At 31.6% G+C, this 21,996-nt stretch overlaps 1 protein-coding gene across 1 annotated transcript; it reads left to right on the top strand.

The window, feature by feature from the left end:
• Positions 1–3,401: 3,401 nt before the first annotated feature.
• Positions 3,402–17,116, top strand: LOC127727784 (EGF-like domain-containing protein 2). Its single transcript, XM_052234901.1, has 9 exons — positions 3,402–3,486; positions 4,100–4,170; positions 7,527–7,655; positions 10,279–10,389; positions 12,445–12,662; positions 14,371–14,522; positions 15,265–15,407; positions 15,757–15,841; positions 16,828–17,116. The coding sequence occupies exons 2-9, from the start codon at positions 4,107–4,109 to the stop codon at positions 17,114–17,116; spliced, it is 1,191 nt and encodes a 396-aa protein (XP_052090861.1). The 5' UTR covers positions 3,402–3,486; positions 4,100–4,106.
• The last annotated feature ends 4,880 nt before the right edge of the window (positions 17,117–21,996 follow it).

The raw sequence follows: 21,996 nt of genomic DNA, 5'->3' as shown, positions 1-21,996 counted from the left end.
TCAAGTGTGATGGTCTGTTATATATAACATTATACATCAAGTGTGTTTGGTCTGTTATATATAACTTTATACATCAAGTGTGTTTGGTCTGTTATTATATAACTTTATACATCAAGTGTGTTTGGTCTGTTCTATATAACTTTATACATCAAGTGTGTTTGGTCTGTTATTATATAACTTTATACATCAAGTGTGTTTGGTCTGTTCTATATAACTTTATACATCAAGTGTGTTTGATCTGTTCTATATAACTTCATACATCAAGTGTGTTTGGTCTGTTCTATATAACTTTATACATCAAGTGTGTTTGGTCTGTTCTATATAATTTTATACATCAAGTGTGTTTGGTCTGTTATTATATAACTTTATACATCAAGTGTGTTTGGTCTGTTCTATATAACTTTATACATCAAGTGTGTTTGGTCTGTTCTATATAACTTTATACATCAAGTGTGTTTGGTCTGTTATTATATAACTTTATACATCAAGTGTGTTTGGTCTGTTCTATATAACTTTATACATCAAGTGTGTTTGGTCTGTTCTATATAACTTTATACATCAAGTGTGTTTGGTCTGTTATTATATAACTTTATACATCAAGTGTGTTTGGTCTGTTCTATATAACTTTATACATCAAGTGTGTTTGGTCTGTTATTATATAACTTTATACATCAAGTGTGTTTGGTCTGTTCTATTTAAACCATTGTGGTAACGTCAGCCTATTCATTTACCGTGGATTCTTTTTCTAGAATCAACGCTTCCTAAATCTGCCGCTGAAATTGAATCACCAAATTATATTCAGTTGTTTCCTTTGTGTGCCTAATTTCATTAAATTTGAATTAGCTAATTTACTGATTTCTGTTCACTAATGGAATTAATTTAAAAACTTACCTTTAATTTTTGTAATTTTTATATGCCTTCACTGGGAATCGAACCCTTCCTTGAAATCTGTTATGTGTGACTGACATCAACACATCGACGAAACCTCTCGGCTACCAATGGGTTACACTATAGATGTCTATTTTATATATTTAAATGAACATCTGATATACATCGGTTCATCGGACACACAGGGCTTGTACCTTTATATAGACAAAATAGGCAGTCGTATAGTATGAGTTGGTAGCCGCGAGGTTAGCATGGTTAAAATCAATGAGTTAAAGATAGGGATTTGTTTAGGTTCGAATCCCTGTGTTCTCTCTGTTGTTCCAATTCTTAAGTTATACTGTTTTTTTTCTAAATTTGCATGTTATAGTGGATATTTTTGTAATAATAGCGAGTTTTACCGGGTTTTTTTTTATTAACGGCTATTTCACATGTTTGAAACAAAAATGATTACTTTCTATTTGTCAATTTTTGTTTTATAAATATAGTATGATTTCATCTGTTTTACTACATAATTTTACAAAGGTTTGTTCGCAAATTCCTATGCGAGAAAATCGTGATGTGCCTAGAGTGCTAGAAAAATTTCGATAACATACGTATTATATATACTTTATATATAATTTTGGGTCGGGTTGTTGTCTCTTTGACACGTTCCCCATTTCCATTTTCAATTTTATTAGAAATAATTTCGAATATGTCTTATCATTTGTATAAACAGATAATATTCATATGCCTGGTAATATAAATTCTTTAAAGGTAGAAGTGTTATATTTGTATTTTGTTAACCAACTAATTGTGATCTGAGATTTATCAATGCATCGTTGGACACGATAACATGGTTATTTAAACTCACTTATAATACCTTCTAATTAAGAAAAGGCTTTAATTTTGAAAAGAAATTAACACAATAGTTTAAGTTATAGATACAATGGATAAGCGTAGATTCATGAAAAACAAACCATTCGCCCTCCGGGCTCATGGTTTCTTTTTCAAGAATCCACGCTTATCCATTGATCTATATAACATAACTTTATACATCAAGTGTGTTTGGTCTTTTATATATAACTTTATACATCAAGTGTGTTTGGTCTGTTATATATAACTTTATACATCAAGTGCGTTTGGTCTTTTATATATAACTTTATACATCAAGTATGTTTGGTCTGTTATATATAACATTATACATCAAGTGTGTTTGGTCTGTTCTATATAACTTTATACATCAAGTGTGTTTGGTCTGTTATATATAACTTTGAATGTATTACATTTTTTTTCTAATTGCAATTATTTAAATAAAATAAATTTATGTTTTAGTTCTGAAACAGCTGGTAAACACAATGATTTATCTACTCCGGTAACAAGCCTGATTAATTGTTGTTTTGAGAGCAAACTTTTAGAATTAATATCATATGTTAAATGTATGTAGCTTAAATCATACCTGCAAATAAACATTATATGTTAAATGTGTGTAACTTAAATCATACCTGTAAATAAATATTATATGTTAAATGTGTGTAACTTAAATCATACCTGTAAATAAATATTGCATTGTTAGAATGTTCACTGAAAAAAATGCGTTCTCTATAATAACATTTACTTTCAGTCCTTCAAAGATTTGTTTTTATTTTATTGAAAACTGTCAACCTTCGTCTTTTCAAAATAAAATCACAGGTTTTGTCACTTAATCTAAACATATCTTGATTCGCAAATAACAATACAAATTTCTGACAGTCTGTCGAATTCATAAACTTATTATCAATGCTAAAAGTTTCAGCAAACCATATACAAGACAATGTAAAATAACATGGTTTTCATCTTTAACAATTTTAAACAATTAATGCAACTCTATTCCAGTGGCATATTTCCATATCTCCAAGTTTTAAGCCTAAAGTTAAAGATACTATAAGTTATAAACTAATCACGCCCATGATATCCCTGTCGGGAAGTGAATGAATGAATGCTACCAAAGCTAAAAGTGAAACTCCTTCAAGCTAAACTGACCATAAACGGTTTTTCTATTTAGGTTAATTTTGATGTTGACAAAGTGCTCTCCAACATTCTATATTTCTGGATTTCCAAACTTTTAGTATCGAGAGTACCTGTTGAAGGTTGTTCCAGTAACATGTATTACGCGCATAAAAATCATCACATTATATCATTTTAAATTCTTTACATCGAGGAAAGAAAGTTTGAGTTGTCTCAATCTGTTTTTTCCCTCTTTATTTTCAATTTCTGACGTGGTCTAAATGTGTAGCTTATAATTCATCTTGTAGATACATTTTAAATGTACGTCGTAGAAGTGGGAGAAGATTTAACATAAACAATAATAGATTTCCTTGCTTAGTGGATAAAAAAGCTACCAAATATTGTTTTTTTATGTAATTGTTTTTGGAAATAAATTTTTAATCATATACAATACTAAGGGTGTTGGCGATAATAACCTATTTCATGTAAAGTAATGTACACAACAAGTTAGTATCACGTTCACTTATAAAAACTTGGGACAACCTAAAAACATTAACAATCAAACGGTCTCTCAATTAATATAATCAGTGATTCATCTACTTTCTATAAGATTTTGACAAGGGATTAAAACTTGAGGTAATTATTATCATAGATTGTATGAACGTTAAGGTAAGTCTACTGATCTTTTTGATTGAGTTATTTAATTTGTTCCTGTTGATTCATTATTTCATTTTAACAGTTTTAGCTATCTTTATTAACAAACAAATTGAAGTAATTCAAACAGGGTATTCATAAAAATGTTAGAACATGATTTTTATAAAACAATTAGAGCAATCGAACAACCTTGTTTAACGCCCATTTATATTCGAATAATTTTATAGATAATGTATATTGTTGCATTTAACCAAAATGCGTTCTATAATGTGACTTTACTTCTCTATGCACTAAGACCTCTTTATCTTTATCATAATTAAGTACATGATACATTTGTGTAGTAACCAATGATAGCGGACCCAAAAATGAATTTAACTTTAATGAATATCAAGAGTGTATTATTAGTTTTATCACTTTTTTTATGTATGCAAGTTTTGTAAGACTTGCTGTTTCTGACCAAGGGTGTTACACGCCACTATTTACCTAAATTGCGTTGTTTGAATATTTTCACATTGTTGCTTTTTTTTTTTATCTGAAACATTAAAATAGTTTCTTCTTAAACTAAACCTTATACACCTATTATCAATTATTGTAGACATAAGATGATTGCTCGAACTTTACTGCAAACCTGGTTGAACTTCATAATAATTTTCCTCTTCGTTCAACGTAAGTATCTAAAAAGAGTGCTTATATTATTACAATTTTTTCAAGTGGAACGAAATCAGTTGATAACAAACGATTCATGAGTAATAATTTTAAGTGTCATCATTAATTTTAATTGACAATTATTAATCAAACCTTCAGTAAAGTAATTTCTCTTGTTTTTTTTTGTAATTTAGTAGAATACGTTATATATCTTTTGAAATATAACATGTTATTAATTTGAAATGAAGTTGTTTGAATTAATTTTCGTCATATTATGTAATTTTTGTTCTTACATTATTTCCTTAACTGTTTTATATGAGTATTTACATCATATAAAAGAACCGCTTTATACTTAATAAAAGCCTTTAAATTAAGGGCGAAATTTGTTGAACTTTGGTTCGAATAATAATTATGATAAGAATATAAATGAAATTGAAAATAATAATAAAAATCAACAGCACCGCTTTGTTTTCTGCGCCATAACGTAAAATTGGCTATTAGAGGCTTCTTGACACAACATAATTTATGCGTAACTGTCAAGTAAACGTAAGTATTGGACGTATAATGCATTTGTAATGGGCGGTGAAACATGCTTCAAATTGGATGATTATCTCCCGTTAACAAGAAAAAAATATCATCTATAAATAACTAAGCATATCAAATACATTATATGTATGTATGTGAGAAAGTTTAGATAATAAATTATGTCGCAAGTCGAGGTGTCTCTATTAAGTGCTGACCTGCATATAAACATACTAACAACACTCAAAAATAAATTTTACTATCAAGCTGTAAAATGTTAAAAAATACAAGAATGCATTATTTCTATACATTGATAAATAAAAGTAATGAGTTATTGTCAAAAATCAAGAACTGGAATGCAGCTGAACAGTGTTTCCAGAGAGTACTTAGTCTAATAAAAAATATGGCATTTATTCAGAGAGATGGTATAACCGCAAAAGGCATTGTTGAAAGTATCAAAGTGAAAGCGAGGGCCAATTTGAAAAAAAATAAATAAACGCACACTGTCTAAAACGAGTAGAAATAAAACACTGTCGTTTGAATGAAATCATTGAGGAATACGAAAAGGAAGTGGAAAGAAAAAAGACACGTGGGGTGATAACCCATTGATTATACCGTTGGATGGAATATATGTTTATGGAAACAATGCGATCTAGAAGAGATTGACCAACAGTTGCCTTCTGCTTTCTAATAAGTAGCGGACTGTTTAAACAAGTCTTTTAAAACACGCTTACTTTTTTTGGAGACATGATTAACAGACAATATGCCAAATCCCATAGGGTTATAAAATCCAATGTTTTTTAAAATTCAAACTGCAAAAGAACTTTATAGTCTAGAGCTATAAACTTGGTATTTATAGTAAATCTCATGTCGTTACGCACATTATGGCGTTCAGTGTTTATACTGTGAAATACAGCCATCGATAACAGAATGTAGGACGACATGATTTCATACCAGCAGGTTCAGCTCTATCAGCTGGCTTTTAATAACTGCAAACCTATTTTGATACCGTATGGTTTATTGTTTTGATGATGCTTGTGCATGATTTGTTATCAATCATAATTTTATTATATAGAGTTAATGGCTTATTTTGAACTGATCTTTTATTGTATGTTCTTTTATGCACTTTTTTGTTTGCCCGCTGATCAAATTCAAAAAGGTAAAGGTTGATATTTTAACAATGACAACAAATGTATCCGTGCCCCCATTCCAATGTGTTTGTCTTCTGTAAGGAAACTCTATCAGTAGGTTGTAATGTGTCATATTTAAATGATATTCTTTTATTATTAGGAGAATTTTATGTTGTTGACAGATCTTTGATAGTCTTTGATTTGTTTATTCACAACTTGTTCGATATGGGCCGATTAATAGCTTGCTAAATTATACAGTATCATGTCTAATGTTGTAGATTATATGTTGAACTTTACTTGTCATTTTGTTATTTGTGTCGTTGGGCTGCTGTCGCTTTTGATTATACCCCACATTTATTTTCTTACCAAAAAAAGCTGGACAATGAGAATGTTAGGACTGAGTCAAAATTCAATTCACCTAAAGCATAGAGGAGTTTCTGTGGAATCCAAAGATATAAATCAGAAAGTCGGAGGTTAAATCGCAAAGGAATAAACGAAGTTTCTACACAATAAAAAAAAACAAAAACAAAAATAACGACAAACTTTTCCAGATTGGCTGAGTTGTTGGAAAGGATTATCGAAGAGGCTGTGGTCGAAAATAGAATTGACTTTAAAGGTTATCGCGGTGACGCGATACACGTTGAGCATGACACGGTCGTTTACATGTACCATCTTTCTTCCGAAATCCATGATGTAAGCACGTTTCTCAAAGTAATTTGACACGCTCAATTAGAAGTAGAGACTAAAAGCACAACTTATTTTCACGATGAAGATGACGAAAATGAATTCAATACTCAAATAAAAGAAGATAAGAGAAATAGGTCCTCTCCTGGAGTGAAATTACCGAATTCATCTACGTATAATTGATAAATGCATTCTTGAAAGGTATGATAAAAAAAACGTTTCGCGAACATTCAAAAAAGGAATTAAACGTGAAACGTTTGCTTTTTTTCCCAATATAAAATGACGGATAACAAATAATGAAAAGTAGGTCATGTAAAAATGATCTTACTCATGAAAAATAGACCATGTGGAAATTATCTAACTCATGAAAAAAGCATTCTCGGAAAGAAATTTACTATTACCGTAAACATGAAATCATTGATATTGTAATTAATGTAATTTATCAGCTTAATCTTATTTGATATTCTCCTTGCATGGATATATCTGATAACTAATATATCAGGGATACTTTGTGCAGTGCTGTTCACTTAGTGAATTGTTAACAGCAATAGTGTGCAATAAAATATATTAGTCATGTTAAAAAAAAATCGAACTTCTTATTTTACAATAATGAACTAAAACTTAGCTCGACATTTACAAAAATAGCGAAAAGAACACTTTTCATGAATTTTTGTTTAAAAGAAAAAGGGCTCTTATCCGTGAACAGCAGTCCATCCTAAACCAAACGCAAACTCGATCTGACACGCACCACTGTAACCGGACAACTCTTTCATTTTGGAATAAATTTAGGACGGATAAGGGTACAATGCAATACTATATGCCACGGTCACTTATTAGCTGGGACATAGAATAGTGCTGACATTTTGTAGACTCCAATTGCATGACCCATTTTTGTCAATGACCAACACATGCGTCAATTCAGGCCCTCATGAAATTTGATAACAAGTTGTAATAAACTGCATGTGGGTGGATAATCAGTTTTACTCCGGACAGTTCTTTAGTTTTTTGTCCCAAAAATAACCATTTATTTAAAACTTTCAGTTGGCAGAACCGACTTTCACTGTAGAAGGAAGGGATTTTATTGTAAAAGTGGAGGAATTTGTAATGCTGAGGATGGATCATGTTCTTGTCCCGCAACTCACACTGGATACGACTGTTCATTAGATGCTGGTATCTTTTTTGTTTATTATTGAAGAATTGTTTCTTAATGTTTAGAAGTATTAATGTATAAGCGGTACCTGTACATAGATATATATGTTGCTATGCATAAAATTGAGAATGGAAATGGGGAATGTGTCAAAGGGACAACAACCCGACCAAAGAGCAGAAAACAGCCAAAGGTCACCAATGGGTCTTCAACACAGCGAGAAAATCCCGCACCCGGAGGCGGGCTTCAGCTGGCCCCTAAACAAAAATGTGTACTAGTTCAGTGAAAATGGACGTCATACTAAACTCCAAAACATATAATTGATCTAAAATTAAAAATCATACAAGACTAACAAAGGCCAGAGGCTCCTGACTTGGGACAGGCGCAAAAATGCGGCGAGGTTAAACATGTTTTGTGAGATCTCAACCCTCCCCCTATATCTCTAGCCAATGTAGAAAAACACACACACACCAATACGCACAGTAAAACTCAGTTAAAAAGAAGTCGGAGTCCGATGTCAGAAAAGGTAACAAAAGAAACTAAGCAAAATGACAATGATACATAAATTAACAAAGGACTACTAGCAGTTACTGACATGCCAGCTCCAGACCTCAATTAAACTGATTGAAAGATTATTTCTTCATCATATGAAAAACAAGCACAATCCCTCCCGTAACGGGTTTAGTATCATACCATCATAAAATATATGAGAAGAACATAACCCGTATCATGCCAACAACTGGTTTTAGAATAAATGTGTGTATTTCCGATGCAAAGACCCTATGAGTGAATCAATGTTAATACCAAAATATGCCATCTTTAGTGACCTGACAACAGTATTGTAACTATATCCCTTCTGAATAAGTCTGTTTAAATGTTTGGTTAGCTTTTGAGGTGAATGCCTACATTTTTGTGCTTTGAAAAGAATATTACCATAAAAGATTGGATGCATTAATGTCGATCTATTATTACCTGTATGAACATGTTCTTGGTTTTGGCAAATATTACTAAAAAGTATGTCGCCTTTATATTGTTTTAAGAACCGTGTTCGGCTATTTTTCAAGGAATATAGTTTTGTTAGGTGCTAAATATATTTTAAAATCGTATTTAAAGTTGATTTCATCAACCAAAAAAAGAAACTAATCATTAATGAATAAGTTAACGTATACCTGATTTAATCATAAGCACAAAAAGTGAAACCGGTTGTATGGTCATCCTTTTTCCATCCGGCAATACAACACATACTAAAGTAGAGCTTCCGTTTGGCTGTGCTGGATGTATACATACGCAACCACGTTCTGTCAGAATAGTGACATTTCTATAAAAATAAGTAGATCATTCTACAGACCAATTGAATAATATAGAACAAATTTCATATTGAACATTTCAGGAGGATATCTCTATCACCAGCACACAACCCATAACCGTACATTATAAGAGTACAAAAACCCAGCATGGTAGCGCATTCTACTGCATCTGCATGTGTATCACGAGCGACAAACCTGTAATCAATATAAAATAAGGAGATGTGGGATGATTGCCAATGAGACAACTAACCAGAGTCCAATGATTTGAGAAAAAAATGAACAGATATGATAGTGAAAAAGAGTTGGCACAGCCTCTCACGAGAAAACAACCAATAACTGTAAAATACATGGGCGTACACCACGAGCATGGAGATGCAAACTCTTCAATCAATATAAAAATAAGGAAGTGACATATAATTGCCAATTAGACAACTATTCATTGATCAAAGGACAATAAACTGAATAACATAGAAAAATACGAAAGTCAAAAATAGAGGGGATGGGGTGGGGAGGGGTCAGCTCTCTCCCAAGAAAACAACCCATAACTTCAGATATATTGCATACACCACAAGCACGGGGACACGTTCTACTGGTTTCACACAGCACAAGGGATGATAATTTGCTTTAATCTTATGACTAAATTCCAATTAACGAACTGTTCCATTCATTATTACAATTTTCGTTAGATTTTTTTTCGAAAGTAATTACAGAGTTTTGCCGCTTTGTACAAACATCTAAAATTAACGTCATAAAATGGCCGGAGTTATTTCGTAGTGCATTTCTTATAGACAATAAACGCAAATTAAATAGTATACTACTTTTGGGAAAAATTATATCAAAATTGTAGAAAATTCTATCAACATTAACTCAAAATATGGACAATTTTATGTTAAGGGTGTCTATAATTTAGTTTGACAGCTTCAGACATCCTAGTTTTTGTCCTGTTCAAACTGGACCAAAATACCGTGAAAAGAACAACCCAGTTATTATTCATATCAAAGGAGTCTCTCGCCAATGGTACTCCCACGGTTGGGAAAAAACGACTCATTTTTTTTTTACATGTAATTTCATCTCCCTATTTTCGAAGGTGTATGAAAAAATCGCAAGTTATACACGTTATGTCCTTATCTGTGTCCCCGGACCAAATGTGTTTTGGCGTTGCTACGAAGTCTGAAGACGCGTAAGGCGAAGTTTTGAGCAAAAGTATTCATGTTTTGAATAGCAACAGTCATTTGAATGATATTTGAATTACGCAATTTTCAAAAGTTTTAATTGAGTCGTTAATGTGACCTCAATGAACGTTTTGGATTTCACTTTTGAATATCATTATATTTTACAGACAAAATGGAATGTGAAAAAAATCCATGTGAAAACGGGGCTACCTGTTACGAGCAGGACAAATGTTTCTGTTCACCTGATTATTATGGAGAAAGATGTCAGTATAAAACAGGTAAATTGAATAACAATAAAAAAAAAAAATCGAAAAACCCAATTATTTCTATCAAACTAAAGGAACGAATTTGCCAATTTTTTTTAGGAAAATGCGTGGTTTAACTAAAAGAGTTAAAACTTTAGGTAAGGTTTTTATCGCATTTGTTTAATTTTCTCTTATAGGCAACAACCTTCTTTGCGTGTATTTAAAATTGCACTGTTTATGCACTTTTGAATACCAAATTATCCCAATAGTAGAATTCCGTGACACCACAAATTCATTAGAGATACTTGGCCTATGCTAAGACATATCACATTTTGTATGGATGTTGTGTTGTCTGCATTTTTATACGCCCGTCAAATTTTTGACGGGACGTATTATGTTATACAAATGTCCGGCGTCCGTCCGTCTGTCTGTCTGTCCGTCTGTCTGTCCGTCCGTCTGTCTGTCCGGCGTAAACATGTCGCACCGTAACTTGAGAATGACTTATCCAAATTTCATGAAACTTAACATAGTTGTTTCTTATGATGGTCAAACGATCTGTATACTTTTTGGTGAAAATAAGATTTAAACTTTTTGAGTTACGGGACTTAGTAACTAAAACAGGTGTGTGTTTTTTTTCACATGTCGCGCCGTATCTCAAAAACAATTTATGATTATTGCTTAAAACTTTACACACTTCTTAGTTATATTAATCTTAAGATCTGTATACTTTTTGGTGATGATTCAAAATTTTATTTTAGAGATATTGAGTATTTTGTTAAAAAAGGGGGAGGGGTTTTTCACATGTCGCGCCGTATCTCAAAAACAGTTTATGATTATTGCTTAAAACTTTACACACTTCTTAGTTATATTAACCTTAAGATCTGTATACTTTTTGGTGATGATTCAAAATTTTATTTTTGAGTTATTGAGTATTTTGTAAAAAAAGGGGGAGGGGTTTTTCACATGTCGCGCCGTATCTCTAAAACGAGTTATGATTATTGCTTAAAATTTTACACACTTCTTAGTTATATTAATCTAAAGATCTGTATACTTTTTGGTTTTGATTCAAAATTTTATTTTTGAGATATTGATTTTTTTTTTAAAAGGGGCGTTTTCACATGTCACGCCGTATGTCAAAAACGATTTATGATTATTGCTTAAAATTTTACACACTTCTTAGTTATATTAATCTAAAGATCTGTATACTTTTTGGTTTTGATTCAAAATTTTATTTTAGAGATATTGAGTTTTTTGTAAAAAAAAAAGGGGGGTTTTCGCATGTTACGCCGTATGTCAGAAACTATTTATGCTTATTGCATAAAAATTCACACACAAGACGACGGGCGTATCATGCGCTCACGGCGCAGCTGTTTATTTTAATTTCAGAATTTTGTATTCCGTGATTGATTAATAACTGATAATAAAACCAATTCCGTCTTCTTTCCAAATGCGGATCTAATGTTATTAGAGTTGTCCCCCTTTGCCTTACCAGTCTGGCGTGATATTCAAACATGTGAGATATCGATCGATCAGTTAAAACTTAAAAGAGGCGCTTTCAGTTACTAGGTTGGTTTTACAGAATTCAGTCCCTACATAATATGTTATATATGAATAAGCTAAATAAAAATGTTCTTCCCATGAGTGATTTATAAAGTAGTTAAACATAAACTATGTTTGATTTTTTGTCAGTAAAAAGATTGTTTCTGTTTGCATTTTGTATAAGAATATATTTTAATTTATATCCCAAATATTGATTACTACGATTTTTTCTACTTATATTTCGGGGTTTACTGTAGCAACAACATGGGGTTTAGTTTCTACCTATTTCAAAATCGGCGAAATAGTTTTGTGTCAAAAAAAAATTAAAACATTTGCGTTGAAATTTTCAAAATGTTCTTACTGAGTTTGTGTTTGATTCAAATGATGTTTAGAGGGTGGCCCAGTATATATGCAGGGCATTGTCTTTGTCGGGCTTTTCTACAAATGTTTGTTTTGTTTCCCATATGAATTCAATATAATATTACATTGACCTTTGTAGTGCAAGTTCTTTTTCTATTCCAAACATTTAACTCATTTACGTGCTTGCAGTTTCTCAAGAATGTTTAGGTTCTGAAATGAAAATGGCGTTTGTCGTCCCAGACACGTTTAGTGGAGAGATTTACCTTAGTGAGGATGCAGACAACTGTAAATTCAATCAGATGGAATCAGGTGTTTCCGGATTAAACAAGTACTCTTTGTCAATTCCGTTTAATTCCACTGATAATTTGTGTACACAGTCTATCAACCAAACAAAAGATGTACCAATGGTAAGATTTGTGTTTTCCCCTCCAAATTATCACATCTGTAGTTATTTTGAATGTTTACGTATACTACTATTTTATATTCAGACAGTTAAAAAAAGCATTAAACTGCAGTTTTATTGAAATGAATTACATACCCTACATATGTTTAGAATATAAGTAAACTTCAAAAGATGAAACACCGTAGCATAGAAAACCCAAGAACACTGTCAAGACAGACAAACAACACATGAAAGATATAAAATGTGCATTGACGTTATACATGCACTAACTTCTCGAACATGAACACAATCTTTTAAAGGATTAAGTTAACGAAGGGTTAGAATTGGGCCTAAGATTTTGATCAAATACTAAAAATTTCATATAGAAATAGTTGGGATAAAACTATCAATACATTGGCACATCACTTTAAAAATAACGAAGAAATGATCACTCAAGTATGCATTATTTGTGTTATAACATCTGTTTTGGTCATATTTTAAATAATTCTGAACAGTTTTTTTAAAACATAATTTACTATGGCCGCCACCCCTGATCCAGAAAGTGTTTGTGTCTAGTGATTCAATATCGTCATTGGCAACATTTGGCTATAGAACATTTTAGATCCTATGTTGCGGCCAAGGGTATCCTCAAGCTTTAAGGTTCAAAATTGCAGAAAATCATTGTTTTTTTGACAATATGCCCAAAATTTGCTGACTTTGAAGCCTAGAATGTACTCTAATGAAGATATTTGTTTAACCTAGTAGTAAGGCTTTTGAAATTGATCCATTTAAGAACCAAAATACGGCCATTTTGAAATTTTATGATAAAGTTATAATTCAAGGCCATATACTTGGCCTAAGGTTAACCTTGTCCTTTATTGGATTTGATGAAACGTCGATGAATCAGCCATCCCAACATCACACAAAAATAGACGTTTAGAGGTATCCATGCATGTACCGTCGTCAAACGTCAATGTAACAGCCATCCCAACATCACACAAAAATAGACGTTTAGAGGTATCCATGCATGTGCCGTCGTCAAACGTCAATGAAACAGCCATCCCAACATCATACAAAAATAGACTTTTAGAGGTATCCCGTCGTCAAACGTCCAAGCTATATGTTGCTAAAAAATTGATTTATGATAAATATGATTTTCTGGGTCCATTTGGTTTAAATGTTGGAATTGTACTTCTCCAACTTTTAGTCATAAACGTAACTGGTGACTTTCGTTGTGGTGATAAGTTTAGATAATTACTCATAAGAATCCGTCATTTTGACTGCCAGAAAATAATTGCGAGACATTCCAAAATTTTATTTTGTTTCCCCATAAGATGCAACATACATAAGAAAACAAACGAAAAACTTGATTTGACTCGTAATTTCATGTTTATAGCATACCAATGAAACTTTAAGAGCTAAATGCTACGTTTTGTATAGTTACGAGGTCGTAAACAAGTATTGAGAACACATTCTGCGCTTTGTACACAATGTGCTTCCGACCGGTCGACGTTTTAACACCCAAATAAAATTACAAAAAGAAGCATTTAAAATCACGAAAAAGGAAGAAAATAATATGCATTCGATAGTTTTGCTGCAGACTGATAGTTATTTATTAACACATGTGTTGCTATTCCTTTTGAACTTTTGAAAATGTATAGTTGGAATGCCTGTAGAATTACAAATCCCTGGAACCATTCTTTATAACAATGAATTGTGTTTTTTATCGACAGGAGGGAGATGTAAGCCGATTTGTGGATGTCGTGGTCAGTTATAACCCACTGTTTATATCAAGTACCGATAGTATCATCATATATAGTTGTATCCACAAAGGTTCCAATTTTACTATGTTTGCTGAACTCGATGATGTTGGTTTAAATGAAAGGTTAGTTTGAGATATATCTATGATGTTTTTACTTGAACAAAACATCGTCACTTTAACTTGACCTCTGTTATTAATTGTGTTCTATTGTGAAATCGTGTACCGGTAGAGAAAGATCACTTCTTGATTACCATCATCATCATCAAAAGAAAAAACTCAATAAAATAATAGGTTTTCTTTCTCGAAATAATAAAAACCTCTTAAAACTAACATACATTTATCATGTCTCTATCAAAGTCGTATGATTAAAATAAAAAATATTTATCTTCAATTATAGTTGCATCTACATTTCTGTGAATTTGTTTTCACTATGCCAGGTTATCCAAAGTGATTAAAAACTGTTCTGGGTTACCGTTAGTTGTCTCATTCTTCAGGTTCGTATCATGTGTTTTGGTTTGTTGTCAGTCGATCAAACATTTCTCAGTGTTTTGTCATCTTTTTGTTTGCACGAGTGTTTGTCAGTGGTAAAGGTTAAGTTAAGGTGAAAAGGTACAAACCAATCGTAGTGAAAATAGTATTGCAATGTAAAATCTAATGCTTATATATTTTGAACTATCTTTTAATACTAGGTTATATAGTTTATGTAAGCATAATAGTTTCTTTACATTGTATTTATCACAACCAGCAATACACGTAGGTAAAACAAAGAAACTGTTTTACTTTACCTACATTAATATCATTTACACTATTAGTTAATATACAAATGTATACAACAACAAGATAATTATTTAGATTTTTTTTCAAGAACAAACTTAAAGAAAAACACCCTTTCTGGAACCTATTTACCTGTGAAGTTTGCAGTCCAAAATAAAGATGGCCAGCCATTAGATAAGCCTCTGTTTGTGGGAGACATCTTTAAGTTATTATTCTACCTTTCAGATACGGATGGTATGTAGTTTTAATACAGTATGAATGGTTTAATTAATGAGTAAAAGAAACTACAGATGTAAATTGTAATAACAAGATTGTTTAGTACAAAACCACTGCATATGCTTACATACTTTAGAATTAACTCAATTTTTGGTTGCGGATTTTTATGTGCTTACTGTTTCTTTTGTTTTTATCCAATTTGCTATTTTAGATCTATATAATTATCCATTCCATATAAAAATAGAACAACATTATTTGAAATGCTGACCCTATTTATCGCCTTAAACACATTAAGACCTTACCGTTGGTTTTGGAACGGAATTTTGAAATATTCCAATAAAAATGATATATAATTGCTTTTTTTCAGTGTATGAAACTCTGAGAATTGACAACTGTATAGCCAATAACACGTTGGCAGGGAAGCCGTTACAGTTTGAATTTGTTAAGGATGGGTATGTACATATCATAAGAGCATTTGAATAGTTATTCACTTACCAATACATTTCATAATATTATTCATTATAACTTATAGTTCCAATAGATAAATGTTGTGAAAGATTTATAATTCATATCAAATTCAGTATATATTCACAAAAGCATTTATTTGTGCAAGAATTCCTTCTCGCAACGTCACGAATTGGATTTATCAATGTGTGGGCTTTTTTTTTCTATCACCCTTCACTCAAGACAACCCTTATTACAGGACCTACCTATTGCATATATTGTTAATTTATTCTCGAGCATGCATGCAATATTTGCCACTGGACGAAAAGCAACATTGATCAATCAATCTTTTTAATGTTGGCTGTTTCTCTATGTTCTATTTTCATCATCAAACTCATTTAGAGGCAACATGCAAAAACATTCTGAAGTGTCCAATAAAAAAATGTGAAAGATACCAAAGGAACATTCAAACTCAAAAGTCGAAAATAAACTGACAACGCCAGGGCTAAAAAAAAAGACCAAAAGAAAAACATCAGTACACAAAACACAACATAGAAAACTAAAGACTGAGCAACTCGAACCCCACTAAAAACCGGTTTTTTATCTACTTTTCGTTCATGAGAGAGCACAATTTTGTAAGAAAGAACAAATCCTTTACTAAAATATTTTCAATTTCCGTTTCAAAGTTCCTACATACAACACATTATGTATGTGCCTGTCCCAAGCCAAGAGCTGTAATTCAGTGCTTGTATTTGGTTACCATCTACCATATTTGTTTTTCGTTTATTTTTTTGTACATACATCAGGTCGTTGGTTTACTTTATATTTTGTCGGGGCTTTTTACAGCTTATTTTACGTTATGGATTTTGTTCATTGTTGAAGGCCGTACGATGACCTATAATTGCTAACATCTACGTCATTTGTCGGCGGTCGATATTTTTTCCATTCGAAATCATACCATTTCTTCTTATTCTTATATAATAATGTAATGTAGATGCCCCACTGATGACGGAAAGAACATTATGGTGAATACAGAAGGTCCACTTGCAGCTAAGTACTTAAAACCTGGTTCAACAGAAGTACTACCAGCTTCAGAACTCTTCATGTACGCGTTCAAATTCAAAGGAACAACAAATGTTGGCTTTAACTGTGCTGTTAAAATATGTAAAAAAGGAGAAGCAAGCTTTTGTAGACCTGTAAGTATTCATTTTTATGGAATACTTTTGTATAACTTCCGTAAATTGCAAGTGGCCCAGAATACTCTGTTAAAAAATAAAAGATAAAAAAAAATATATAAATGATATATAAAAAAGACTTTAAAGTCATATGAACCGAAATTCTGGTAAATATAGTGTTGAAAAAATTGTTGTACCAATGCATGCTAGTTGTCTCATTGGCAATCGTACCACATCTCCTTATTTTCATATAAATTAAACTAAGTCCTCTGTCATGTTGTACTGCATTTATTACAAATCAAAACAGTATAATGAACAAAAAATATAGTTCATACTATGATTGTTGATCGAAAATTTACCCTGCAAATTTACTTTCGGGTTTTGGTTCCGAAGTTCACTGATCGTTACCTATTGATAAACAATCAACACAGAATTATTGGACAAGTGAAAAATATGTGATTACAGGGCGAAATATATATTTTTTTTATGTTTTCCATGCGTTCCAATTTGTTAATTAACTTTCTGATAACATTTGATAAATAATTTGGTGTATTTCAATTGTTATATAAGAATCGGTATATGCTATCTTCTTTCCACGTTTGTTTACCGTTTCGTGCATCACGTTTTACCCTTGCATTTGCGCTGTGCTATTGCCGAATTTCTAACGAAAGGTATCATGGTTAAGGTCACTGAATACGGAAAAACTCTAGGCGAATCAGACTACGGGAAGACAATAATTCAATAAGAGTACAACTCTGAAGATTTTGAAATAAAGGATTTCCTTTTGTAAGAAAGTCTGTGTACACGTTATTTTTGTAGTACAACTTAGTTTCCTAAGTATATAAAACATATTCAACGTTTTCGTTAAATTTGAGGTATCATATGACTTTAGTACCATGCGATACTTGTATAGATTTATTTATCAATAACCTACAAAAGTCTATATTTTAGTTTGTCAAGTTATATATTCTTTTGCAGCGTGACTGTTCATCGCCAGTTAGAGCACCAACAACAGTTACTACATCTACTCCCACAGTTGTCCACATAACGTCTACTCCAGCGTTAGTCCCCGAACTGCAGGATAGTACAGATACTGGGAACGAGACTTCAATCAATATCACCCAACCATCCATCCGAAGAAAAAGAGATTCAAATTATGGGGACAGACAATTTGTATCAGCAGTACTAACTATTAAAGAGCCCTCATTAGACGAAGTACTCATTTTTCCTAAAATTGGACGAGAAAATACCAAAATAGGTAAAGTATACTTAATACAATTAGTTCAGTATAATTATAGAACAATTATTCGTATATAAATGATCCTCGTTTTAAATTTTTTTTCCCAACAATTATTGTTTTACTTTGTTAGCTATGAGCTTGCTACCGATATGCGGTCGGTCGTTGTAATCCGTTGTTGTCGTTCTTGTTCGTAAACTTTTTCACATTTCAACAAATTATGACTGAATGATACTGCTTATGGTTAAAAGGAAGTAAATAAAGATGATTGGCGCCACCTAGATTTCACATCCAAGATAATAGGTAGAAGTAAATTTATTTTCTGCTGCCCTAGTAATTAGAAATCAAAATTGAAATAGTGAGAAATGAATGTTGGCCATTGGTGTAGAAATAGCGAGAAATTTAGAGAAAACTCTCTGTGACGAGAAACATTTTCTGTGCCAAATTTAGCAAGGGGTGTTCTTCGTTTATACTATGTATTTCGGAAATTCCGGAACCGTTAAGTACCCTTAAAAAATGCCATTTTTCTATCAAAAAAGCTGCGGCACCATATGTGTTTTGCAGTTTCAATTACACCCAAAGGTGTTGATAATTCAGATTTCGACATTTTTTTTCAATGGATCTTTGATAGGGAAAACGCAGGACCAAAAAAGGCTACCATTGTCGCCTATGTAAATAATTACTTCCTTGTAACCTTATCAATCAACAATGCTGTCATGGCTAAAAATAGAACATGATACTGAAATTATCAGATGACTCCTGATTGATTTATTGCCCTTAGATGTCGATTTTAACCTAATTTTGCGTTTTTGGCTAATACATTTTATTTTGGAAACTACCCCCGTATAATAGATAGATAGAAAGATCCGATAGTAAAAATAGTCCGCTACCTCAGTACTTAAGTTAGACCAAAACTATGAAATTGTCAATCGACTCCTTTAAGGAGGTACTACTGTCCTTGAAGTACAAGGTTTTTCATTATTTTGCGATTTAGGGACATTTTCTGGAAAAGTAATATGCAGGCGAAAATTGTAAACAGCAAATGTGATCAGCAACATAAGATCTACAATAAGTCTACATGACATAAATAGTAAATCAACACCTTTTAGAAGTGATTGCCATTACATTACTAGTTTACCCGCTTCTTGTGTTTTCGGCAATTATGTTGAAGCTATAATAGATGTAGGGAAACTATACATCGACAGTGAAATTGGATAGAGAGTAAACAGTAAATTAAAATAATCAGAAAATTAAGATCTATTATAAAATAAGTTAAACAAAACTATCGAAACTTTAAATTAGTTATTGCCATAGAATTACAATTTTTTGCCTTAGTATATTTTGCACTTTTCGCTATTATTCTTCAAAATCTACAAATAAGTCACAACCACCAAATTGTCAATCGATTCCTTATAGGAGTTTTGCCTTAAATTAAAAAAATACCCTTTCCTACGATTTTGGCAGTTATTTCTAAATTATAATGGGTAAACTGTAAAAAGCGAAAAATGATCTGCCCGATGAGTCAAATCACCGAAATTGTCAATCCTTATAAGAGTAATTGCCCTTAAATGATATTTTTACCTATTTTCTTCTTAATTATAGTTGATAAGGAGAAACTGTAAACAGAAAAAATGTTCAGCAAGATATGATGTTCAAATAAATAAAATAAAGGAATTTGATAATTGTCTGTATATAGAACAATGGGCCCATAAAGAGCGATTTTTTTACTCCAAATATTGTGTTTTTTGCTATCATCTTTGAAAACACTTATACATCTAGAGAAACTGTTTAAAGGAGTAAACTTAATTAACAAGGAGATAAGCAAAATTCGTCAAATGACTCTGAGTAGAAGTTATAACCCTATATATATAAATAACACATAGCTGAGAGGGTGATAGAGCAGATTGTTACCCCTCGAAAAGACATAGTCAACCTTGGCTCCGCCTCAGTTGTCAATGTTTTCTCGGGGTAACAATCTGCTCTATCACCCTCTCAGCTATGTGTTATTTATATAATGTTTACCCACTTTTTTTAGTTCTGTAATATTTTCTTTAAAACTACATTTGTATAATATACTGAGAAAACAAATATATTTTATTGAGATTTACTTTGGACGTATGATTTCATATCTCACCCACCATTACATTTGATAAACAGGTACTATTAAGAGTCGATGACATAAAAGAGGAAAAAAGAAACGCCTTTCGTCAAATTGAGATCCCCCCTTATTTTTTTCCCTTTTTGGATAAACACATTTTTTGGTTTACTGTAGCAGAGCAATGAAAATAACAATTTGTAAATTTTGTACATCCAAAACGGTTTTCTAAATTCACCTTCATCGGGAACACTTAAAAACAAAAATGTTGAAAGTCAGAGACGAAAAAATGTATATGTACTTGACTAGCTATCTAACAGAGGGACATACACAGAATAGAAAAACAAAAATCAAACTAACTATCATTTCTTCGTTGTGCTTTATAAAAATGTTACGCTTGTTTGGGAAAAAAATAATTTACTGCCTAAGATTCGTAAACAACTTGACAAAGTGCAGTAGTCTTCTTATACTATTCTCAGCAGAATAATTTTGAACAAGGCATACATTTATAGAGTACCAAAGTAGGATTGAATGTTATTCTTTCATAAACATTCAAAGCGTTTTTTTCACATGACCATATCATTACAGTAATAGTACAAATTGTATTGTTTGTCGGAAAACTTTTGTTATAGTTTTTTTTTAATATAGATGTTATAGATATATTTTGAAATTTCAAATTTACAAAATAGGAAATAGACATGTAACACATTTACATTTAGGTATAAAAACTTAGATTTTATTAATTGTTATTTTGATGTAAACATCTATCAAAAGTTACAAGTACTGTCTATTTTCTATGCATTTTAGCGACTGATCAAGAAATCAAAACATTTGTACTTTAATATATAAAAAATAAATAAATGATATTTTAATTTAGTTTAAATTGCTGTTATATTGAAGCATTCCATATTTAAAAAAAATCATTTTGAAAAAAAACATAAATATAATAATATATAATAAAATGATAAAATAAAGACATGGAGACTTTTATCACTTTCCTGTTGAAACAATACTATCATAATCAGACCTCAATAACTCATATATTATAATATCAACAATCGAGGGGTCTGCTACGGAAACTTACTGCCATATAAAACTTCTGTCCTCTGTATAGTGACAACCCAATTTACCTGCCCTTCACCCCAGTTGATTTTCTTTTCACCTACCTATTAGTATAATTTTACTTTGTTTCGTCTTGAATAAGCATTGCAATATTTTCCACTGCACTATTAGCAAACAACCATCAATCAACCAGGACAGATTCGCTGCTCCCGACATAACGCTAAACATGTGGAAGAAGTAAATGCTAGTTGTCTTTTAAGTTTTTGTTTTTCAAGCTTTAGAAAGGGTATATTTTCTCCGACATGGCCACATCTAATTAATTTGTTGTTTCAAGTTAAAAAAAAACAACAACAACAAAAAACACGTACACAATGTAGTGGACGAGGTTATTTAGTTTAGATATTTGTTTTTATAAGTTGTTTAGTCTTTGATTGTTTTTCACTATTCGTCATATAATTAAAATGCTTATATGAACCAATTCTAATAAAATTCGCTGATTGAAATAAAATATATTAGGAATGTCATACAGTCTGCTAAATGATTGGTTAGTTGATTGATTGGTGTTTAATGCCACTTTCAGCACTATTGTGCTAT

The sequence above is a fragment of the Mytilus californianus genome, unplaced genomic scaffold (assembly GCF_021869535.1).
Source record: "Mytilus californianus isolate M0D057914Y unplaced genomic scaffold, xbMytCali1.0.p SCAF_2, whole genome shotgun sequence".
Classification (NCBI taxonomy): Eukaryota; Metazoa; Mollusca; class Bivalvia; order Mytilida; family Mytilidae; genus Mytilus; species Mytilus californianus.
Note: the sequence above shows the minus strand (reverse complement) of the source record. Positions and strands in the feature narration are given on the sequence as shown.

What these genes read in the sequence shown, in the direction of transcription:
- LOC127727784 (XM_052234901.1), top strand. Translation starts at nt 4,107, where the DNA reads ATGATTGCTCGAACTTTACTGCAAACCTGGTTGAACTTCATAATAATT. An exon ending in CGACTGTTCATTAGATGCTG is followed by an intron (nt 7,656 to 10,278) that starts GTATCTTTTTTG and finishes TATATTTTACAG; the next exon opens with ACAAAATGGAATGTGAAAAA. An exon ending in GATGTTGGTTTAAATGAAAG is followed by an intron (nt 14,523 to 15,264) that starts GTTAGTTTGAGA and finishes TTTTTTTTCAAG; the next exon opens with AACAAACTTAAAGAAAAACA.